The sequence below is a fragment of the Bombina bombina genome, chromosome 8 (genome assembly GCF_027579735.1).
Source record: "Bombina bombina isolate aBomBom1 chromosome 8, aBomBom1.pri, whole genome shotgun sequence".
In the NCBI taxonomy this organism is placed as follows: domain Eukaryota; kingdom Metazoa; phylum Chordata; class Amphibia; order Anura; family Bombinatoridae; genus Bombina; species Bombina bombina.
Genome location: NC_069506.1, coordinates 63,896,957 through 63,918,664, shown reverse-complemented (window position 1 = coordinate 63,918,664; position 21,708 = coordinate 63,896,957). Strand labels below are relative to the sequence as shown.

The 21,708-nt window shown below is 38.5% G+C and overlaps 1 protein-coding gene across 6 annotated transcripts in view; it reads left to right on the top strand.

Moving 5' to 3' along the window:
- Positions 1-21,708, top strand: part of KCNAB2 (potassium voltage-gated channel subfamily A regulatory beta subunit 2) — a 676,769-nt gene that overhangs the window by 541,627 nt on the left and 113,434 nt on the right. For 5 of the 6 annotated variants that reach the window (XM_053690401.1, XM_053690400.1, XM_053690403.1 and 2 more), the window contains 3 exons: positions 10,599-10,643; positions 10,732-10,775; positions 12,053-12,139. In XM_053690401.1, the coding sequence (XP_053546376.1) occupies positions 10,599-10,643; positions 10,732-10,775; positions 12,053-12,139 (176 nt within the window). Of the gene's footprint in view, positions 1-10,598; positions 10,644-10,731; positions 10,776-12,052; positions 12,140-16,962; positions 17,008-21,708 lie in introns of all 6 variants that reach the window. The other variant, XM_053690404.1, reaches the window with a different exon arrangement.

Genomic DNA, 21,708 nt, shown 5'->3' with positions numbered 1-21,708 from the left:
GAGGTGTTAGTTTTAGTTTCTTCAATCAAGAAGTTTCCAAGATACGGATCCCGGTCAAGGAATCCTCAGGCTGAATTGATAGAGGCCTTGGCAGTGCCTTGGTTGTTCAGCCTAGTTTTTGTGTTTCCACCGTTTCCTCTCTTCCCATGCGTGATTGCTCGAATCAAACAGGAGAGAGCTTCAGTGATCCTAATAGCGCCTGCGTGGCCACGCAGGACTTGGTATGCGGATCTAGTAGGACATGTCCTCTCTGCTACCGTGGAAACTTCCATTGAGGCATGACCTTCTCATTCAAGGTTTTTTCCAGACATCCAAATCTAATTTCTCTGTAGCTGACTGCATGGAGATTGAACGTTTGATTTTATCAAAGCGAGGATTCTCTGATTTGGTCATCAATACTTTGATACAGGCTAGAAAGCCTGTCTGTAGCACAATCTTTCATAAGATATGGCGTAAATATCTTTATTGGTGTGAATCCAAGGGTTACTCATGGAGTAAAGTTAGGATTCCTAGGATTCTGTTTTTTCTCCAAGAAGGATTGGAGAAAAGAGTTATTTGCAAGGTCCTTTAAGGGACACATTTCAGCTTTGTCTATTCTGTTTCACAAACGTTTGGTCTTTTTGTCAGGCTCTATCTAGAATTTAAGCCTGTATTTAAACTCATTACTCCTCCCTGGAGTTTAAATTTAGTTCTTTGAGTTCTTCAAGGGGTTCCGTTTGAACCCATGCATTCCATAGATATTTTTATCTTGGAAAGTTCTGTTTTTGGTTGCTATTTCTTCTGCTCGAAGAGTTTCTGAGCTTTCAGCGCTACAGTGTGTTTCTCCTTATCTTATTTTTCATTCTGATAAGGTGGTGTTACGTACCAAACCTGGATTCCTTCCTAAGGTTATTTCAAATAAGAATATCAATCAGTAAATTGTTGTTCCTTTCTTATGTCCTTATCCTTCTTTTAAGAAGGAGCGTATGTTGCATAATTTGGATGCGGTCCATGCCTTAAAGTTTTACTTACAGGCAACTAAGGATTTCCGTCAATCATCTTCATTATTCATTGTTTATTCTGGAAAGCGTAGGGGTCAGAAAGCTATGGCTACCTCTCTTTCTTTTTGGCTGAGAAGTATCATTCGCCTAGCATATGAGACTGCTGGACAGCAGCCTCCTGAAAGAATTATGGCTCATTCTACTAGGGCTGTGGCTTCCACATTGGCTTTTAAAATGATGCAGCTGTTGAACAGATTTGTAAGGCTACGACTTGGTCGTCCCTTTACACTTTTTCCAAATTTTACAAATTTGATACTTCTGCTTCTTCTGATGCTATCTTTGGGAGAAAGGTTCTTCAAGCAGTGGTGCCTTCTGTTTAGGTTCCTGTCTTGTCCCTCCCTTTCATCCGTGTCCTATTGCTTTGGTATTGGTTTCCCACAAGTAAGGATGAAATCCGTGGACTTGTCATATCTTTGTAAAAGAAAACTAAATGTATGCTTACCTGATAAATTACTTTCTTTTACGATATGACGAGTCCACGGCCCACCCTGTTATTTATTTATTTATTTTATTTTTTGAAAACTTCAGTCACCTCTGCACCTTTTAGCCTTTCCTTTTTCTCTTCCTATACCTTCGGCCGAATGACTGAGGGTGGAGGGGAAGGGGAGGGGCTATATATACAGCTCTGCTGTGGTGCTCTTTGTCACTTCCTGTTAGCAGGAGGTTAATATCCCACAAGTAAAGATGAAATCCGTGGACTCGTCATATCGTAAAAGAAAGTAATTTATCAAGTAAGCATAAATTTAGTTTTTTTTTACCCATTCCCCAGTTTTGCATAACCAACACTGTAATATTAATATACTTTTTACTTCTGTGATAACCTTATATCTAAGCCTCTGCAGGCTGCCCCCTTATCTCAGTTCTTTTGACATACTTGCATTTTAGCCAATCAGTGCTGACTCATAGGTAACTATATAGGAGAGAGCACAATGTTATCTATATGGCACACATGAACTAGCACAGTTTATCTGCAAAAAAAACCTGTCAAAATGCACTGAGATAAGAGGCAGCCTTCAATGGCATCGAAATTCGCATATGAGCCTACCTAGGTTTAGTTTTCAACAAAAAATACAAGGAGAACAAAGCAAATTTTATGATAAAAATAAATTGGACAGTTATTTAAAATTGCATGCCCTATCTGAATCATGAAAGTAAAATTTTGACAAGACTGTACCTTTAATTTAACTTTCAACCCTTTAGTGGTTGGCAGTGATGGGTAGTGAATATCTCTTCCTATCCTTACTTGTTCCAACTGTTTTGCAAATAAATTATTGGTTTGATCATTTTAACTTTCTGGGGTAGATTCATTAAATGTCGGGCGGCACATGATCTGCTGTAGCTGATCATGTCCGTCCGACATCAATAAACGCCGGCGACATACGCTGTTGGCATTTATCATTGCACAAGCATGTCTAGTGAATTGCTTGTGCAATGCCGCCCCCTGCATATTCACGGCCAATCTGCCGCTAGCAGGAGGTGTCAGTCATTCTGATCGGGATAATTGCTGTCTGCCATATTTTAACTTAAGTTTCAGGGTAAATCTACCCCTAAAGAGATACAATACCCAAAAATGCTCTTTTGTGATTCAGACAGAGCATATAATTATTAAAAAGTGTCCAATTTACTTCTATTATCAAATTTGCTTAGTTCCAATGATATTCTGTGTTAAAGAGATACCTAGGTAGGCATCTGGCACACTACATGGCAGAGAATAGTGCTGCCATCTAGTGCTCTTCTTGCAAATAGATAATATTCTTGCAAAAATGCTGCTATATAGTGTTCCAGAAATGGCCGGCTTTTAACAATCCATCCCTACTTTTCGACAAAAGATTCAAAGAGAACAAACAAAAATTTAAAGTTGTTTAAAATTACATGCTCTATCTGAATCATCAAATAAAAAATGTTGGGTTTCATAATCCTTTAACCCTTTGAGTGCTAATGACGGCTCTGAGCCATCACAGAGTTTCCCACTCTGGTGCTAACGATGGCTCAGAGCCGTCGCTAGCACTCTCCCACCGTGAGTGAGATCTGGGGGCTCCTACCCCGGCGATCGTGCCTGTAGAGTGACAGGCATCGCCGGGGCTTCCCGTTTTGTGTGGTGATTGCATGCGCAATAACGTGATGACGTCACAGTGCAACTTTATTTATACTTAACAATGTTAAGTATAGGAGCAGAGAGGGTATGCTGCTTAGAAGCCTGTATCTCAGGCATCTAAGCAGCTACAGACCCCCAAGACCCACCATTGTAAACCAACAGGGGGTCTGAGAAAAATAAAAAATAAATTGTTCCAAAAAATAAAAAAACATTAAAAAAATCTTAGCACCCAGGTGGGAAAGTGCTTAGCACTCAAAGGTTAACATCAAACACAAGGAAGGCCTATTTAATATACCACCTCCCTAACTGTCTAATACCTTGGTAAAATTTGCTACCAGAACAAAAGAACAGCATTGCTGGAGCAGATCTGAGGTCTGCAGTATACCAGGAGCTTTTATTCTTTGTCAGTGAGCTGAGCTTTCCTTTTCACAGCAAACCCAGCCCCTCCTCTCTCAAGTAAACAAAGCTGCATGCCTATACGTTCAGGTTATATCTGGTGCCTAGCAACCTGTTGTTAGGTTCAGCTTGTATCTGGCGCCTAGCAATCTGTTATTAGGTTCAGGTTGTATCCGGCGCCTAGCAAGCTGTTATTAGGTTCAGGTTGTATCTGGCGCCTAGCAAGCTGTTATTAGGTTCAGGTTGTATCTGGCGCCTAGCAAGCTGTTATTAGGTTCAGGTTGTATCTGGCGCCTAGCAACCTGTTATTAGGTTCAGGTTGTATCTGGTGCCTAGCAACCTGTTATTAGGTTCAGGTTGTATCTGGCGCCTAGCAAGCTGTTATTAGGTTCAGGTTGTATCTGGCGCCTAGCATGCTGTTATTAGGTTCAGGTTGTATCTGGCGCCTAGCAACCTGTTGTTAGGTTCAGCTTGTATCTGGCGCCTAGCAAGCTGTTATTAGGTTCAGGTTGTATCTGGCACCTAGCAACCTGTTGTTAGGTTCAGCTTGTATCTGGCGCCTAACAAGCTGTTATTAGGTTCAGGTTGTATCTGGTGCCTAGCAAGCTGTTATTAGGTTCAGGTTGTATCTGGCGCCTAGCAAGCTGTTATTAGGTTCAGGTTGTATCTGGCGCCTAGCAACCTGTTGTTGGGTTCAGGTTGTATCTGGCGCCTAGCAAGCTGTTATTAGGTTCAGGTTGTATCTGGCGCCTAGCAAGCTGTTATTAGGTTCAGGTTGTATCTGGTGCCTAGCAACCTGTTGTTAGGTTCAGCTTGTATCTGGCGCCTAGCAAGCTGTTATTAGGTTCAGGTTGTATCTGGCGCCTAGCAACCTGTTGTTAGGTTCAGCTTCTATCTGGCGCCTAGCAAGCTGTTATTAGGTTCAGGTTGTATCTGGCACCTAGCAACCTGTTGTTAGGTTCAGCTTGTATCTGGCGCCTAGCAAGCTGTTATTAGGTTCAGGTTGTATCTGGCGCCTAGCAACCTGTTGTTGGGTTCAGGTTGTATCTGGCGCCTAGCAAGCTGTTATTAGGTTCAGGTTGTATCTGGCGCCTAGCAAGCTGTTATTAGGTTCAGGTTGTATCTGGTGCCTAGCAACCTGTTGTTAGGTTCAGCTTGTATCTGGCGCCTAGCAAGCTGTTATTAGGTTCAGGTTGTATCTGGCGCCTAGCAACCTGTTGTTAGGTTCAGCTTGTATCTGGCGCCTAGCAAGCTGTTATTAGGTTCAGGTTGTATCTGGCACCTAGCAACCTGTTGTTAGGTTCAGCTTGTATCTGGCGCCTAGCAAGCTGTTATTAGGTTCAGGTTGTATCTGGTGCCTAGCAAGCTGTTATTAGGTTCAGGTTGTATCTGGCGCCTAGCAAGCTGTTATTAGGTTCAGGTTGTATCTGGCGCCTAGCAACCTGTTGTTGGGTTCAGGTTGTATCTGGCGCCTAGCAAGCTGTTATTAGGTTCAGGTTGTATCTGGCGCCTAGCAAGCTGTTATTAGGTTCAGGTTGTATCTGGTGCCTAGCAACCTGTTGTTAGGTTCAGCTTGTATCTGGCGCCTAGCAAGCTGTTATTAGGTTCAGGTTGTATCTGGTGCCTAGCAACCTGTGGTTGGGTTCAGCTTGTATCTGGCGCCTAGCAAGCTGTTATTAGGTTCAGGTTGTATCTGGCGCCTAGCAAGCTGTTATTAGGTTCAGGTTGTATCTGGCGCCTAGCAAGCTGTTATTAGGTTCAGGTTGTATCTGGCGCCTAGCAAGCTGTTATTAGGTTCAGGTTGTATCTGGCGCCTAGTAAGCTGTTATTAGGTTCAGGTTGTATCTGGCGCCTAGCAAGCTGTTATTAGGTTCAGGTTGTATCTGGCGCCTAGCAACCTGTTGTTAGGTTCAGGTTGTATCTGGCGCCTAGCAACCTGTTGTTAGGTTCAGCTTGTATCTGGCGCCTAGGAAGCTGTTGTTAGGTTCAGGTTGTATCTGGTGCCTAGCAACCTGTTGTTAGGTTCAGGTTGTATCTGGCGCCTAGCAAGCTGTTGTTAGGTTCAGGTTGTATCTGGCGCCTAGCAACCTGTTGTTAGGTTCAGCTTGTATCTGGTGCCTAGCAAGCTGTTATTAGGTTCAGCTTGTATCTGGCGCCTAGCAAGCTGTTATTAGGTTCAGCTTGTATCTGGCACCTAGCAACCTGTTATTAGGTTCAGCTTGTATCTGGCGCCTAGCAACCTGTTGTTAGGTTCAGCTTGTATCTGGCGCCTAGCAAGCTGTTGTTAGGTTCAGGTTGTATCTGGTGCCTAGCAACCTGTTGTTAGGTTCAGGTTGTATCTGGCGCCTAGCAAGCTGTTGTTAGGTTCAGCTTGTATCTGGCGCCTAGCAACCTGTTATTAGGTTCAGCTTGTATCTGGCACCTAGCAACCTGTTATTAGGTTCAGCTTGTATCTGGCGCCTAGCAAGCTGTTATTAGGTTCAGGTTGTATCCGGCGCCTAGCAACCTGTTATTAGGTTCAGCTTGTATCTGGTGCCTAGCAAGCTGTTATTAGGTTCAGGTTGTATCTGGCACCTAGCAACCTATTAGGTTCAGCTTGTATCTGGTGCCTAGCAACCTGTTGTTAGGTTCAGCTTGTATCTGGCGCCTAGCAAGCTGTTGTTAGGTTCAGGTTGTATCTGGCGCCTAGCAAGCTGTTATTAGGTTCAGGTTGTATCTGGCGCCTAGCAAGCTGTTATTAGGTTCAGGTTGTATCTGGCGCCTAGCAACCTGTTGTTAGGTTCAGCTTGTATCTGGCGCCTAGAAAGCTGTTATTAGGTTCAGGTTGTATCTGGCACCTAGCAACCTATTAGGTTCAGCTTGTATCTGGTGCCTAGCAACCTGTTGTTAGGTTCAGCTTGTATCTGGCGCCTAGCAAGCTGTTGTTAGGTTCAGGTTGTATCTGGCGCCTAGCAAGCTGTTATTAGGTTCAGGTTGTATCTGGCGCCTAGCAACCTGTTGTTAGGTTCAGCTTGTATCTGGCGCCTAGCAAGCTGTTGTTTAGGTTCAGGTTGTATCTGGCGCCTAGCAAGCTGTTATTAGGTTCAGGTTGTATCTGGCGCCTAGCAAGCTGTTATTAGGTTCAGGTTGTATCTGGCGCCTAGCAACCTGTTGTTAGGTTCAGCTTGTATCTGGCACCTAGCAAGCTGTTATTAGGTTCAGGTTGTATCTGGCACCTAGCAACCTATTAGGTTCAGCTTGTATCTGGTGCCTAGCAACCTGTTGTTAGGTTCAGGTTGTATCTGGCGCCTAGCAAGCTGCTGTTAGGTTCAGGTTGTATCTGGCGCCTAGCAAGCTGTTATTAGGTTCAGGTTGTATCTGGCGCCTAGCAAGCTGTTATTAGGTTCAGGTTGTATCTGGCGCCTAGCAACCTGTTGTTAGGTTCAGCTTGTATCTGGCGCCTAGCAAGCTGTTATTAGGTTCAGGTTGTATCCGACGCCTAGCAACCTGTTGTTAGGAGGTGTATGCTACTCTAAATGTTTAAAGGACCAGTAAAAACAGTAGATTTGCAAAATCAACACATTTATGAAAACAAGACAATGCAATAGTACTTAGTCTGAACTTCAAATGAATAGTAGATTTTTTTTCTGACAAATTTCAAAGTTATGTCTGTTTCCACCCCTCCTGTATCATGTGACAGCCTCAGCCAATGACAAATACACATATGTATATTATGGGAATTCTTGCACATGCTCAGCAGGTTGTATCTGGCGCCTAGCAAGCTGTTATTAGGTTCAGGTTGTATCTGGCGCCTAGCAAGCTGTTTTTAGGTTCAGGTTGTATCTGGCGCCTAGCAAGCTGTTATTAGGTTCAGGTTGTATCTGGCGCCTAGCAAGCTGTTATTAGGTTCAGGTTGTATCTGGCGCCTAGCAACCTGTTGTTGGGTTCAGGTTGTATCTGGCGCCTAGCAACCTGTTGTTGGGTTCAGGTTGTATCTGGCTCCTAGCAACCTGTTGTTGGGTTCAGGTTGTATCTGGCGCCTAGCAACCTGTTGTTGGGTTCAGGTTGTATCTGGCGCCTAGCAAGCTGTTATTAGGTTCAGGTTGTATCTGGCGCCTAGCAAGCTGTTATTAGGTTCAGGTTGTATCTGGCGCCTAGCAAGCTGTTATTAGGTTCAGGTTGTATCTGGCGCCTAGCAAGCTGTTATTAGGTTCAGGTTGTATCTGGTGCTCGTTTGCATGTCTTTACCAAAATCCTCCGCTGCATCATAATCATCAAAAATTGAGGTTTTCTGTGGATAAATGTGTGGTTGTGCTTTACAATGATCTGTTTTGTACTTGATGGTGCCACAATAACCATCCTCTTTTGCAAATGTATGCGCAAAAGGCTCCTTTTGTTCTTTATTGCGCTAAAGAACATATATTTATGTACATTTAAATGTATTTTAAATTGTATACAGTGATCCATCAATTTTTTCTTTTTTTTTTCTTTAACATTTTTAAAGGGACAGTCTAGTCCAAAATAAACGCTCATGATTCAGATAGAGAATGTAATTTTAAACAATTTTCCTATTTACTTTTATCAACAATTTTGCTTTGTTCTCTTGGTAGTCTTAGTTGAAAGCTGAACCTAGGAGGTTCATATGCTAATTTCTAAGCCCTTGAAGGCCGCCTCTTTTCTCTCAGGGCATTTTGACAATTTTTCACCACTAGAGGGTGTTAGTTCATGTGTGTCATATATATAACACTGTGCTCACGCACGTGGAGTTTCAGGGAGCCAGCTCTGATTGGCTAAAATGGATGTCTGTCAAAAGAACTAAAATAAGGGGGCAGTTTAACCCCTTAGTGACCAGAGCACTTTTCCATTTTCTGTCCGTTTGGGACCAAGGCTATTTTTACATTTCTGCGGTGTTTGTGTTTAGCTGAAATTTTCCTCTTACTCATTTACTGTACCCACACATATTATATACCGTTTTTCTCGCCATTAAATGGACTTTCTAAAAATACCATTATTTTCATCATATCTTATCATTTACTATAAAAAAAATTATAAAATATGAGGAAAAATGGAAAAAAAAACACTTTTTCTAACTTTGAACCCCAAAATCTGTTACATATCTACAACCACCAAAAAACACCCATGCTAAATTGTTTCTAAATTTTGTCCTGAGTTTAGAAATACCCAATGTTTACATCTTCTTTGCTTTTTTTGTAACTTATAGGGCCATAAATACAAGTAGCACTTTGCTATTTTCAAACCATTTTTTTTCAAAATTAACGCTAGTTACATTAGAACACTAATATCTTTCAGGAATCCCTGAATATCCATTGACATGTATATATTTTTTTTTAGAAGACATCCCAAATTATTGATCTAGGCCCATTTTGGTATATTTCATGCCACCATTTCACCGCCAAATGCGATCAAATACAAAAAATTGTTCACTTTTTCACAAATTTTTTCACAAACTTTCAGTTTCTCACTGAAATTATTTACAAACTGCTTGTGCAATTATGGCATAAATGGTTGTAAATTCTTCTCTGGGATCCCCTTTGTTCAGAAATAGCAGACATATATGGCTTTGGCATTGCTTTTTGGTAATTAGAAGGCCGCTAAATGCCACTGCGCACCACACGTGTATTATGCCCAGCAGTGAAGGGGTTAATTAGGGAGCATGTAAGGAGCTTTTTGGGGTAATTTTAGCTTTAGTGTAGTGTAGTAGACAACCCCAAGTATTGATCTAGGCCCATTTTGGTATATTTAATGCCACCATTTCACCGCCAAATGCGATCAAATTAAAAAAAAACGTAAAATTTTTCACAATTTTAGGTTTCTCACTGAAATAATTTACAAACAGCTTGTGCAATTATGGCACAAATGGTTGTAAATGCTTCTCTGGGATCCCCTTTGTTCAGAAATAGCAGACATATATGACTTTGGAGTTGCTTTTTGGTAATTAGAATGCTGCTAAATGGCTCTGCGCATCACACGTGTATTATGGATAGCAGTGAAGGGGTTAATTAGGTAGCTTGTAGGGAGCTTGCAGGGTTAATTTTAGCTTTAGTGTAAAGATCAGCCTCCCACCTGAAACATCAGACCCCCTGATCCCTCCCAAACATCTCTCTTCCCTCCCCTACCCCACAAATGTCCCCGCCATCTTAAGTACTGGCAGAAACTCTGCCAGTACTAAAATAAAAGGTATATTTGGGCTTTTTTGTGCATTTTTTGGTAGCATATTTACATATGCTTCTGTGTAGGGATCCCCCTTAGCCCCCAACCTCACTGATCCCCCACTAAACAGCTCTCTAACCCTCCCCCTCTGACTTAATGTGCGCCATCTTGGGTACTGGCAGCTGTCTGCCAGTACCCAGTTTAGTGAAAAAAATGCTTTTTTTAAATAAAAAATGTCCCTTTTCTGTAGTGTAGCTTCCCCCCCCCCCAAGACCAACCCCCCACCCCTTCCAGATCCCTTAGATGGTTAAAAAAAAAACGTTTATTTAATTTTTTTTTAACTTTTCTTTAACTTTTTTTCTGTAGTGTAGCGGTTCCCACCCGCTCCCGCCCCGTGCACGCGCCCGCCCGCCACCCCCGTGCACGCGCGCGCGCGCCCGTGCGCGCCCCCGTCGGCTCCGCTTCCGATCCCGCCCCCCTCCACCTTACGCAACTCACCGATGGCCGCCCACCCGCCTCCCAAGTCGGCTCCCACCCACCAACGATACCGGCCATCGATGTCCGGTGCAGAGAGGGCCACAGAGTGGCTCTCTCTGCATCGGATGGCCAGACAGTGTTATTGCAGGATGCCTCGATATTGAGGCATCGCTGCAATAACCGGAAAGCAGCTGGAAGCGAGCAGGATCGCTTCCAGCTGCTTTCCACACCGAGGACGTGCAGGGTACGTCCTTGGTCGTTAACTGACATCCTTTAGAGGACGTACCCTGCACGTCCTCGGGCGTTAAGGGGTTAAACAATATAAATTTCTGGCGTAGACTGTCCCTTTTTATATTTACTATCTGAACTAAAGCATGAGTAACATTTTGCTTTTTTAACAATGCGATAAATATTTAATATTTGTTTGTTTTTTATTTTAGGAGATCCAGCTTGGTAATTACAACCAAAATCTTCTGGGGAGGAAAGTACGTTATGTGTTTTTTACTTTCTTGTCATAAACGTTTTCTACATCAAATGAACACATTATTTTGACAATCTTTTATTGTATTTTAGGGCAGAAACTGAAAGAGGTTTATCCAGAAAACATATAATTGAAGGTATAATGCACTTTAATAAACCTGCATGTAGTCACTATGACAAAATAGCAAACATTCTGATTTTTAAAGGGACGATCAACTCAAAAATTATTTTAAATGAATAAAATTTACTTTTACTGAATTCATTATTTATTTTTTAGTCCTACACTCCATAGTAAATTCTGTAACATTTCATGTTATACGAAGTGCAGTAGATTGCCTGACACAGCTGCATACAACACATTTTTATTGCTTAGAGCAGTGAACAAATGTATTTATAATTATCTCTCAACTATTAATAAAATGGCAGTATTCAGGCAAAATAAATACAGGGGTCAAGTTCAGCAGGAACGCATGGGAATGGAGTTACTGCACTATTTTTGCAGGTGGAACTAAGTTCCCCCTGGACAGAGAACATAAACACTTCAGTAAACACTGCTGCTGCTGGTGGGAGGAGCTGGAGCACAGTCTGGTTAGAGGGATAGTGAGATCTTCTAGTAATGGGCAGTAATACTTCCTACAATACACTAAATGTAAGCCTGCCAGGGATCCTGCTGTGTAATCATCCTGCACTGTTTTGAACACACGGTGCTTACATTTCTGTGTGGCTTGCTCTGGTGTTATTTAGCTCCCCTCTGCAGAAATAGGACTATTGTACCTTAAGTGGGTGAGGCTCTGTGACAGAGGAGGAGTCTCAGGCCCAACGGCAACCATTCAACACTTCATTGGTTTTAATTTGCTTTCATTAACCAAAGGGTATACATTATATACATATACAGTGTATGTATATATAAAACCATATTAATTGTGAGGGGGTGGAAGTCTTGGTGAGTTCCCACACTTTTTTTGTAGGACTTGACCCCTGAATATATATATATATAATAAGTAAAAGAATTGTACTCCAATGGGAATATTCTTCAAATCCTGTCACTTTATTGTGAATGTTTTCGGACCAACAGGTCCACCCTCAGACAAAAAAGTGGGAACACTTATTTGTCTGAGGACGGACCTGTTGGTCCGAAAACGTTCACAATAAAGTGACAGGATTTGAAAAATATTCCCATTGGAGTACAATTCTTTTACTTACTATTTACATTTTTTGCACCCTGAGTTGTTGCCACCATACGTCTGGAGTGCATTCTGTTTTTATATATATATATATATATATATATATATATATATATATATATATATATATACATATGAATTTATTAATGTCCCTTTATTGTAGTTCCAGGTACAATTGACATTGTGCTTACTATGCTATACAATGTATGTTTTCCTTTTTTCCCCCTTAGGTTTAAAGTCTTCTTTAGAAAGGCTGCAACTAGAATATGTTGATGTTGTCTTTGCTAATCGACCAGATCCTAATACGCCAATGGAAGGTAAATGTTGTCTCACGTATACTGTATATCTATACTTACAAAATTGTACTGAGCATCACTAACTTATGTTGTTAGTAAACATAATATTTTGAATAAGAGATTTTATAATGCAATTTTCCATGCTATCTTGGTTTAAAGGGGCATTAAACTGTTGGTTACAAATGCAGTAGCGCAGTTACTACTCACCATGCTATGGTTTGTCCTCCTGTGCCTGCAACTTTATGTAAAGCTGTCTTATTATTGTAACCGTTTAAAAGTGCTGGTTAGTGAATTTCTGCCGGTTGCTGCCATCTTGGAATATAAGTATTCTTGTACCCTGGTGCACAATACACAGTGAGAGCTGTACAATTTTTGCAGTGGCTGCATTTTGCTTTATTGTTTTTGAAGGCTTTTTTATATTTCTTATGTCACTTTTATTTTGCTTAAAGGGATATGAAACCCAAAAATTTTATTTTGTGATTCAGATAGAGCATACAGTTTTAAACAACTTTCCAATTTACTTCTTTTATCTAATTTGCTTTGTTCCCTTAGTATCCTTTGTTGAACGTATACCTAGGTAGGCGCAGGAGCTGGGAGCTAGCTACTGATTGGTGGCTGCACATATATGCCTCTTGTGATTGGCTTACCGATACGCTTATCTAGCTCCCAGTAGTGCATTGTTGCTCTTTCAAGAAAGTATATCAAGAAAATGATGAAAAATTGATGATAGAAGTAAATTGGATGCCACAGCTTCTATCACAGGATGCCACAATATGTATTTTCCAAAATGGAGGCACTCAGTATAAAGATACAGAGCTTTACAAACTGGGTTGTGTAATGGGTTAAAATAAGAGATACTTAAAAGGTATAGGAGAAAAAAAACACTAGAATGGTTACTGTAGTTGTACCCAACAGTTTAATGGGGTTTTTTTTAAAGGGACATTAAATATTTTGAAATGAATGGTAATATAAAATGATAAATCATATATTTAAAAAAAAAAAAGTGCAATATACTTTCATTATTTATTTTGTCTCCTTTACCTGTAATTCCATTCTGAAATTGTGAGCTTTTCAGTTCCTGTTAGAATTGGAAGTGCAGAACACTGTTATATTCCACACAACCATTGGCTGCACACTCTAGTGACCTATTTATAACTGTCTCTAATTGGCCATAGCAGAGAAGGTAAACCTAAGTTACAACATGGCAGCTCCCATTTTATAGACACTAAAACGTTACACTTATTTTGTCAATATTTAAACAACTAATGAAACAAATACAATCTACATGTTATTTTCAAACTAATTTTTTCTTTGAATGCCTCACTCTATCTACCATTTATTAAGTGTTTAATGTCCCTTTAAGTTACTCAAATGAACAGGGAAAAGCAAATTATTTTAAACCCTAAATAAATAGTTATTATGGAAAAACAAAATGTTTTTTTTTTTTAAGTAATTGCATAAAGATTTTAAATATTTACCTTGTTTTTAGCTTTTGTTCATTTCTTTCTCTCCCCTTCCTACATAATTCTGTTGGAATAAATATAAAATATGGTTTGCAGATAGTTGTTTGTTTTTTTATATTTATTATTATTCTCATAGATTTGGATGGGGGTGTTTTGTTTTTTTTTGTTTTTTTTTTGAAAGCTTGGTTTTAAATTTTTTTACAAAATGTTTAAAGGTCTTTCCTACTGTTAATGTTAGTTACTTGGCATGCAGTGGAGGCTTTGTGGTGTGTGCTGCCATACCTTAAAGGGACAGAAAACCCCACATTTTTCTTCCATGATTCAGATAGAACATACCATTTTAAACAACTTTCCAATTTACTTCTGTAATCATATTTGCTTCATTCTCTTGGTGTCCTTTGTTGAAGAGGAGGCAGTGTACTACTGGGATGCAAGCTAAACACAGAAAGTGAGCCAATGACAAAAGGCATATATGTGCAACCACAAATCAGCAGCGTGTTCCCAGTAATGCATTGATGCTGTTGAGCCTACCTAGATATGATTTTTCAACAAAGGATACCAAGAGAACAAAGCAAAACTGATAATAGGAGTAAATTGAAAAGTTGTTTAAAATTGTATGTTCTAGCTGAATCATGAAACAAAAAGTTTGGGTTTCATATCCCCTCAAAGGTTCCAGCTGCCCCGATTTGTAAAACCTTTCTAAACTTTTTTTTTTTTTAAGCATTCTAGTTCAGATGTCCCTTAATTGACCCTTTGTATGCTCCTAACAACTCTATAGTTTCTGTCCTCTTTAAACCCCACAGAATAGTTCCGCTAGGGTGTGTGTACATTACAACAGATTAAGCAAAGAATATGGATTTTGCCACGTTCTTCATAGGTTGTATTCCTGAGCTGCTCTTGATTTGCAGACTGCGTAAATTGTGCTATAAAATTATTTTAAAATATTTGTCTTTTTAGTGATTGTAAAAGTTAGTTGCTGGTCGGATAATAAAATATGTTTTCATTGATCAGGATATAGTTGAATTAGATTTTTCACTGAATCTGATTTATCTCAACAGGATTTTTTTTTTTTTTTTTTAATTTCCCCCATGACGGCATGATAATGTAACTGAAGATTCTTGGATTAAAATATAGCTTGCTATCTATTTACCTTATCTACATTTGTAGTTGATTATAAATCCAACAGATTATAGAGGAATTAAACATAAAATCCATATTAGTCTTTTTGTTTGATGTAGCTAGAAAGCTTGTTTTATAGTAAAATATTTACTAGCAGACTACACACACAAAGATCACCACTCCATAGATTATAATATTTAAATTGATATATTTAAAGGGATGTGAAACCCCCCAAAAACACTTTAGTGATTCAAACAGAGCATACAATTTAAAACCGTTTCCAATTCACTTCTGTTATCAAATGTTCCTCGTTCTTATGTTATTCTTTGTTGTAGATATCTAGATAGGTACCGTGTCTGGAGCACTACATTGCTGGAAATAATGCTTTCATCTTGTGCTCTTGCTAGCGTATAACATTCTTACTGCTGCCATATATAGTGCTGCAGACACGTGCACACTTCTGGACTTGCTTTTCTACAAAGGATACCAAGAAAACGAAGAAAGCTTGATAATAGAAGTAAACTGGAAATTTGTTTAAAGGGATACTGAACCCAATTTTTTTTTCTTTTATGATTCGGATAGAGTATGCAATTTTAAGCAACTTTCTAATTTACTCCTATTATCAATGTTTCTTCATTCTCTTGGTATCTTTATTTAAAAAAGCAGGAATGCAAACTTATGAGCCGGCCCATTTTTGGTTCAGCACCCTGGATAGTGCTTGCTGATTGGTTGGTACATTTAGCCACCAATCAGCACCCAGGTGCTGAACCAATGATGGGCCGGCCCGCAAGCTTGCATTCCTGCTTTTTCAAATAAAGATACCAAGAGAACAAAGAAAATTTGATAATAGGAGTAAATTGGAAAGTTGCTTAAAATTGCATGCCCTATCTAAATCATGAAAGAAAAATATGTGGGTTTAGTATCCCTTTAAAATGGTATGCTCTATCTGAATCATGAAAGAAAATGTTTGGGTTTTATGTCTTTTTAAATAACTTATTTAAAGGAACATTAAACCCAAAAAATTTTTTCAATATTCAGATAGAGAATACAATTTTAAACAACATTTAAATGTACTTCTATTATTTAATTTGGTTCATTCTTTACATATCCTTTTTTGAAGAAATAGCAATGCACATGGGTTAGCCAATCACACGAGACATCTATGTGCAGCCACCAATCTGCACATAGATATGCTTTTCAGCACAGGATATCTAGAGAAGGAACCAAATTAGATAATAGAAGTAAATTAGAAAGTTGTTTAAAATTGCATGCTCTTTCTAAATCATGAAAGAAAAATTTTGAGTTTCATGTCCCTTTAATGAAGGTAACCACACAAAAAAAATACATTAATATGAAAAGCAGAATCTAAGTATAGTAATATTGTATGACAAAATATTAATTCAGTTATTTCTCTGAATAGAGTAATATAACTCAATCCAAGTGTAGCGCACTTTATGATAAATTAGCGCTCTACATAGATTAATGTAACTCATACAGTTTTCCTTTAAACATAATCTAGTACTATATGAATTAAACTCTATACGAAGCTTATCATAAATTAGTATGTAAGTGCAAAGAAGTCATTAATCTACGTATCCAAGTTTCACATCACAACTACTATAGGAGGACTCCGCTCTTCAATTCCACGCTTTTATTGGGGATTTTAAAGAATTATATATACTGTATATATTTCTTTTCATGAAAAAAAAATGTGTTTTGTTTTTGGTTTGTTTTTAATTTCTACATTTATAGTAACATCTGGAATCATGGGGCATTTAAAATATTTTTGTTTCACCTTCATTTTGAGATACCATCATTTTCAATCCTGGCTTGGTTTTTGCACCTACAGGATGAGATCAAATTGGTTTGTATGTCATTTTTCAGGCCTCAGGAAAGTTAATCAATACCATGTTTTCATTTTCTTTCTTTAACAATTCATTGTCTCTTCTTCCCACCTATGTAAACACGAACCTTGGTAAGAAATGTCATTGATTGAATATAGCATTGCTTTTAGGCTCTGTGTGAGCTTAATACATCATTTGTACTAGTAAAATTATGTATTCCTCCAAATAGATGCAAGAGAACAGTAGCACAGTTTTCTTTACTTATATCATGAATTTTGTGCTTTTACACCCCCCCCCCTCTCTGGTCCTTTACACAATACGTAATTTTTACGTCCTTTCCTTCGTACCCTTTTAACAAAAAGTACAATAATCCTGCAGCTGTAAACTCTGGTCTTTTAAATCTTTCTTCTATCACCAGGGGATCCATTTAGTTCTTCCAGGTCAAGAACATTCATCATAGAAGGTACAAAGTACCCACAGTTTCTACTGACTTCTGTGTCCGACAGGCATTTTATGGGATAGATAACGTATTTTTTATCTTTACCATACAACTGTTACCCTTTCCAAGTATTTTATCCATAAAATGCATAACCAAAAATTGCCCCTTAAGAACATCTTGCAAGTAAAATCCTATTTTATGTTTGTAATCCTAATTATTACATACCCTATTGCCCTAGTATCTGTCTCATATCATTACTTTCTGTGCTTTTTTTTGGCATGGTTATACGTTTTAGACTGACCAATGTCTTAATGTCTTACCAATCCTGCACCATTAAAGGGATAATCTAGTCAAAAATAAACTTTCATGATTCAGATGGAGCATGCAATTTTAAGCAACTTTCTTATTTCTATTATCGATTTTTTTTCTCGGTTCTCTTGTTATCTTTGTTTTAAAAAGCTGGAAAGTAAGCTTAGGAGCCGGCCCATTTTTTGCTCAGCACCTGGGTAGCGCTTGCTGATTGGATGGCTACATTTAGTAACCAATCATCAAACGCTACCCAGGTGTTGAACAAAAAATGGGCCGGCTTCTAAGCTTACATTCCAGCTTTTTAAAATAAGGATACCAAAACAACGAAGAAAAATGTATAATAGGAGTAAATTAGAAAGTTGCTTACAATTGCCTGCTTTATCTGAATCATGAAAGTTTATTTTTGACTATACTATCCCTTTAAGTTTGAATTTTGTTTGTATTTTTTTTTCTTTTCTGTTTGTAAACACATTATCAGGTGTAAATCTCCTGTAATGTGGATCGGTACTCTTTGATGGCCTTAAGTCTTCAAGGAACATGATCTGTTGCTTGAAGAGATTGTGCCATTCTACAAATGGGCAAAAAAAACGGCACACAAAATATGTATAGCTATACGAAACATAATGTGATGTATTCTTAAAATATGCAAAAAAATTAAAAAATAATGATTTTAGTTTGTCATGTAAAAATATTGAATCACTAATAAAATATTTTCTAAGTCCATCCAGAGCCTCCAAAATAACTATAATGCTTGCTGTTCTTGCCTTGTTGTAAAACAGATGTTCATTCCGCTTGAAACCATCCTTTGTTGTATCCAATAAAAATCTATTGTGACGACTTTAAAGGGATACTGAACCCAAATTTTTTCTTTTGTGATTCAGATAGAGAGGCCCATTTATCAAGCTCCGAATGGAGCTTGAGGGCCTGTGTTTCTGGCGAGTCTTCAGACTCGCCAGAAACATCAGTTATGAAGCAGCGGTCTGAAGACCACTGCTCCATAACCTGTCCGCCTGCTCTGAGCAGGCGGACAGAGATCACCGGAATTAAACCCGATCAAGTACGATCGGGTTGATTGACACCCCCCCTGCTAGTGGCCAATTGGCCGCGAGTCTGCAGGGGGCGGCGTTGCACCAGCAGCTCACAACAGCTGCTGGTGCAATGCTGAATACGGAGAGCGTATTGCTCTCTGCATTCAGCGAGTTATGTCGGACCTGATCCGCACTATCGGATCAGGTCCGACATAACTTTGATAAATATCCCCCAGAGCATGCAATTTTAAGTAAATTTCTAATTTACTCCTATTATCAAATTGTCTTCATTCCCTTGGTATTTTTATTTGAAAAGCAAGAATGGAAGAATGCCGGACAATTTTTGGTGAACAACCTGGGTTATTGCTGATTGGTGGATAAATTCACCCACCAATAAACAAGTGCTGTCCAGAGTACTGAACCAAACATTGGCTGGCACCTTAGCGTAGATGCCTTCTTTTTCAAATAAAGATAGAATGATAATAGGAGTAAATTAGGAAGTTGCCTAAAATTGCATGCTCTATATAAATCACGAAATAAAAAAATTGGGTTCAGTGTCCCTTTAATAAAAGCACTGGTGCTCTTTGCAGGATCTGTTCCTTTGTGAAAATGTTAGAGCCTTATTAGGTATTTGCTCTTGTGACAATGCATGTGTGAACATAAAATGTGTGTGAGGATGGTTTGCTTCTGTTCGGCATGGGTTCTGTAGCTTGACAAACAAAACTTGAAAATTATTCTGCATGTTTTAGAGAGTGGGAACATTCATTTAAAAAAAAAAAAAAAAAGTGTTTCTAAAAATTCTGTCCTAGTTTGATTTTACATTGTTGTAGTATATGATGGATACAAACACAAAGTTTTTTGGCATTTGAATCAAATTTTGTACATAAAAATGTAGAGAGGGGCAAAACAAATACTATTTTAATGTAATCATATAATATAATAGACATGCGTTGTCCACAATACCCTTTCTAAATTAAATACTTTTAGAAACACTTAAATATTTTCAGTAACGCATCACATTTGCAGTGTGTCTTGCAAGCACTGTAGTGATTATCTGTGCTGTATACTCAGATTATCCATACACATTCATAATGCATTTCTAACTGCAGGGTATTGGGAAAAAATAATTCATTTTTGTGTTCCGCAAGTTAGTGACTGTTTTGTTATAAAAGATTTATGCATTAATTATGGATTATAATTAACATTTTGTCCAAAAAATGGCTGCTTTATGTTACACAGCACAACACACTGCATCACTGTCTAGGTAATATTTGCATTATGATGCAGAGCAACGTACAACATAATTGAATAAACTCATCAGAAGTTAGCAAACATTTTTACATTTCAGTTCTTAATCTTTGTACCCTCAACTAATATATGTCATGCCAATGTATTGTTAAAGGTAGAACTGGATATAAATCCAAAATAGAGCAATTAGGTTAAAGACCTCTATTATGCAATAAAAAAAGTTATCAAATTCTAAACGGCATGATGTGTTTAAAATGTTTTATGTATTTTGCTGTAATTTCAGCTGTAAGTCTGTATATTCTTATAGGCATGTTTTGCAATATGCCAACTAGGACGGTTCCTAGGGGGCGGGAACACAAATTTTGAGGGGTAGTTCTATGACATGACGCCTTGACATTTGGAATTACTCTTCACTGGTTATTTAGTAGGAGTGCATGATCCACTCCGTATGTCCTGGGTCCCCACTTTTGCGAAATATGAGCAAATGTTTCCCAGTACATTAACATATTTTTTTTAACATTTTGTTTTTTTTTATTTATTTAACATATTTTATTTTTAGTGGAGTTTAGAGTTTGTTTTGCATTTCTATTAATAAAGATTTGAAACCAGGGAATTAATAATGTGCTTGGGTGTTGTGGGGTGTTTTTTGCCTTTGAATTTCCATATTTTTTTTAGACATATATAATAATTAAAAACAAAATCCTTAAACGGCATCCCCATGCAAAAATAAAATCCTCTAATATATATTCCATGATTTAATGAATAAGCATTTTATTGTGTGTTAGAATTTTCCTTTAACATCTATGTTAAACCAAGAATAGTCTGCTGCAAATTCTTACTCATCAGGAATGGATGGAGAGGTAGATAGATGGATGGATAGGATAGATGGATGCATAGATAGGTAGATGGATGGAAGAATAGATGAATGGATGGAAGGATAGATGAATGGATGGAAGGATAGATGAATGGATAGATGGGTGGCTGGATAGAGAGGTAGATGGAAGGATAGAGAGGTAGATAGGTAGGTAGGTAGATGGATGGATATATAGGTAGATGGATGGATAGATAGATAGGTAGATGGATGGATAGATAGGTAGATAGATAGGTAGATGGAAGGATGGATAGATAGATCATTAGGAACATAATAACTTCCAAAGTCCAGAATAACATTTGCGATCAATATAAAAAGTTACGATGATTAGAAATAGAAATCCTCATTTCTTCTGTTATGTGTGATCAGTCCACGGGTCATCATTACTTCTGGGATATAACTCCTCCCCAACAGGAAATGCAAGAGGATTCACCCAGCAGAGCTGCATATAGCTCCTCCCCTCTACGTCAGTCCCAGTCATTCTCTTGCACCCAACGACTAGATAGGATGTGTGAGAGGACTATGGTGATTATACTTAGTTTTTATGACTTCAATCAAAAGTTTGTTATTTTACAATAGCACCGGAGCGTGTTATTACTTCTCTGGCAGAGTTTGAGGAAGAATCTACCAGAGTTTTTTTACTATGATTTTAACCGGAGTAGTTAAGATCATATTGCTGTTCTCGGCCATCTGAGGGAGGTAAAAGCTTCAGATCAGGGGACAGCGGGCAGATGAATCTGCATTGAGGTATGTAGCAGTTTTTATTTTCTGAATGGAATTGATGAGAAAATCCTGCCATACCGTTATAATGACATGTATGTATACACTTCAGTATTCTGGGGATGGTATTTCACCGGAACTACTCTGTTACAAGTCACTAATCCTTTTAATAAGTATTTATCATGTTAAACGTTTTTGCTGGAATGTAGAATCGTTTACATTGCTGAGGTACTGAGTGAATAAATATTTGGGCATTATTTTCCACTTGGCAGTTGTTTGCTTTTAATTGTGACAGTTTCGTTTCTCTTCACTGCTGTGTGTGAGAGGGAGGGGCCGTTTTTGGCGCTCTTTGCTACGCATCAAAAATTTCCAGTCAGCTACTCTTATATTTCCTGCATGATCCGGTTCATTTCTGATAGATCTCAGGGGTCTTCAAACTTCTTTGGAGGGAGGTATATTCTCTCAGCAGAGCTGTGAGAATTTTATATTGACTGTGAATAAAAACGTTGCTCTGTAATTTTTATGTCAAATTTAATTATTGTTATTTTA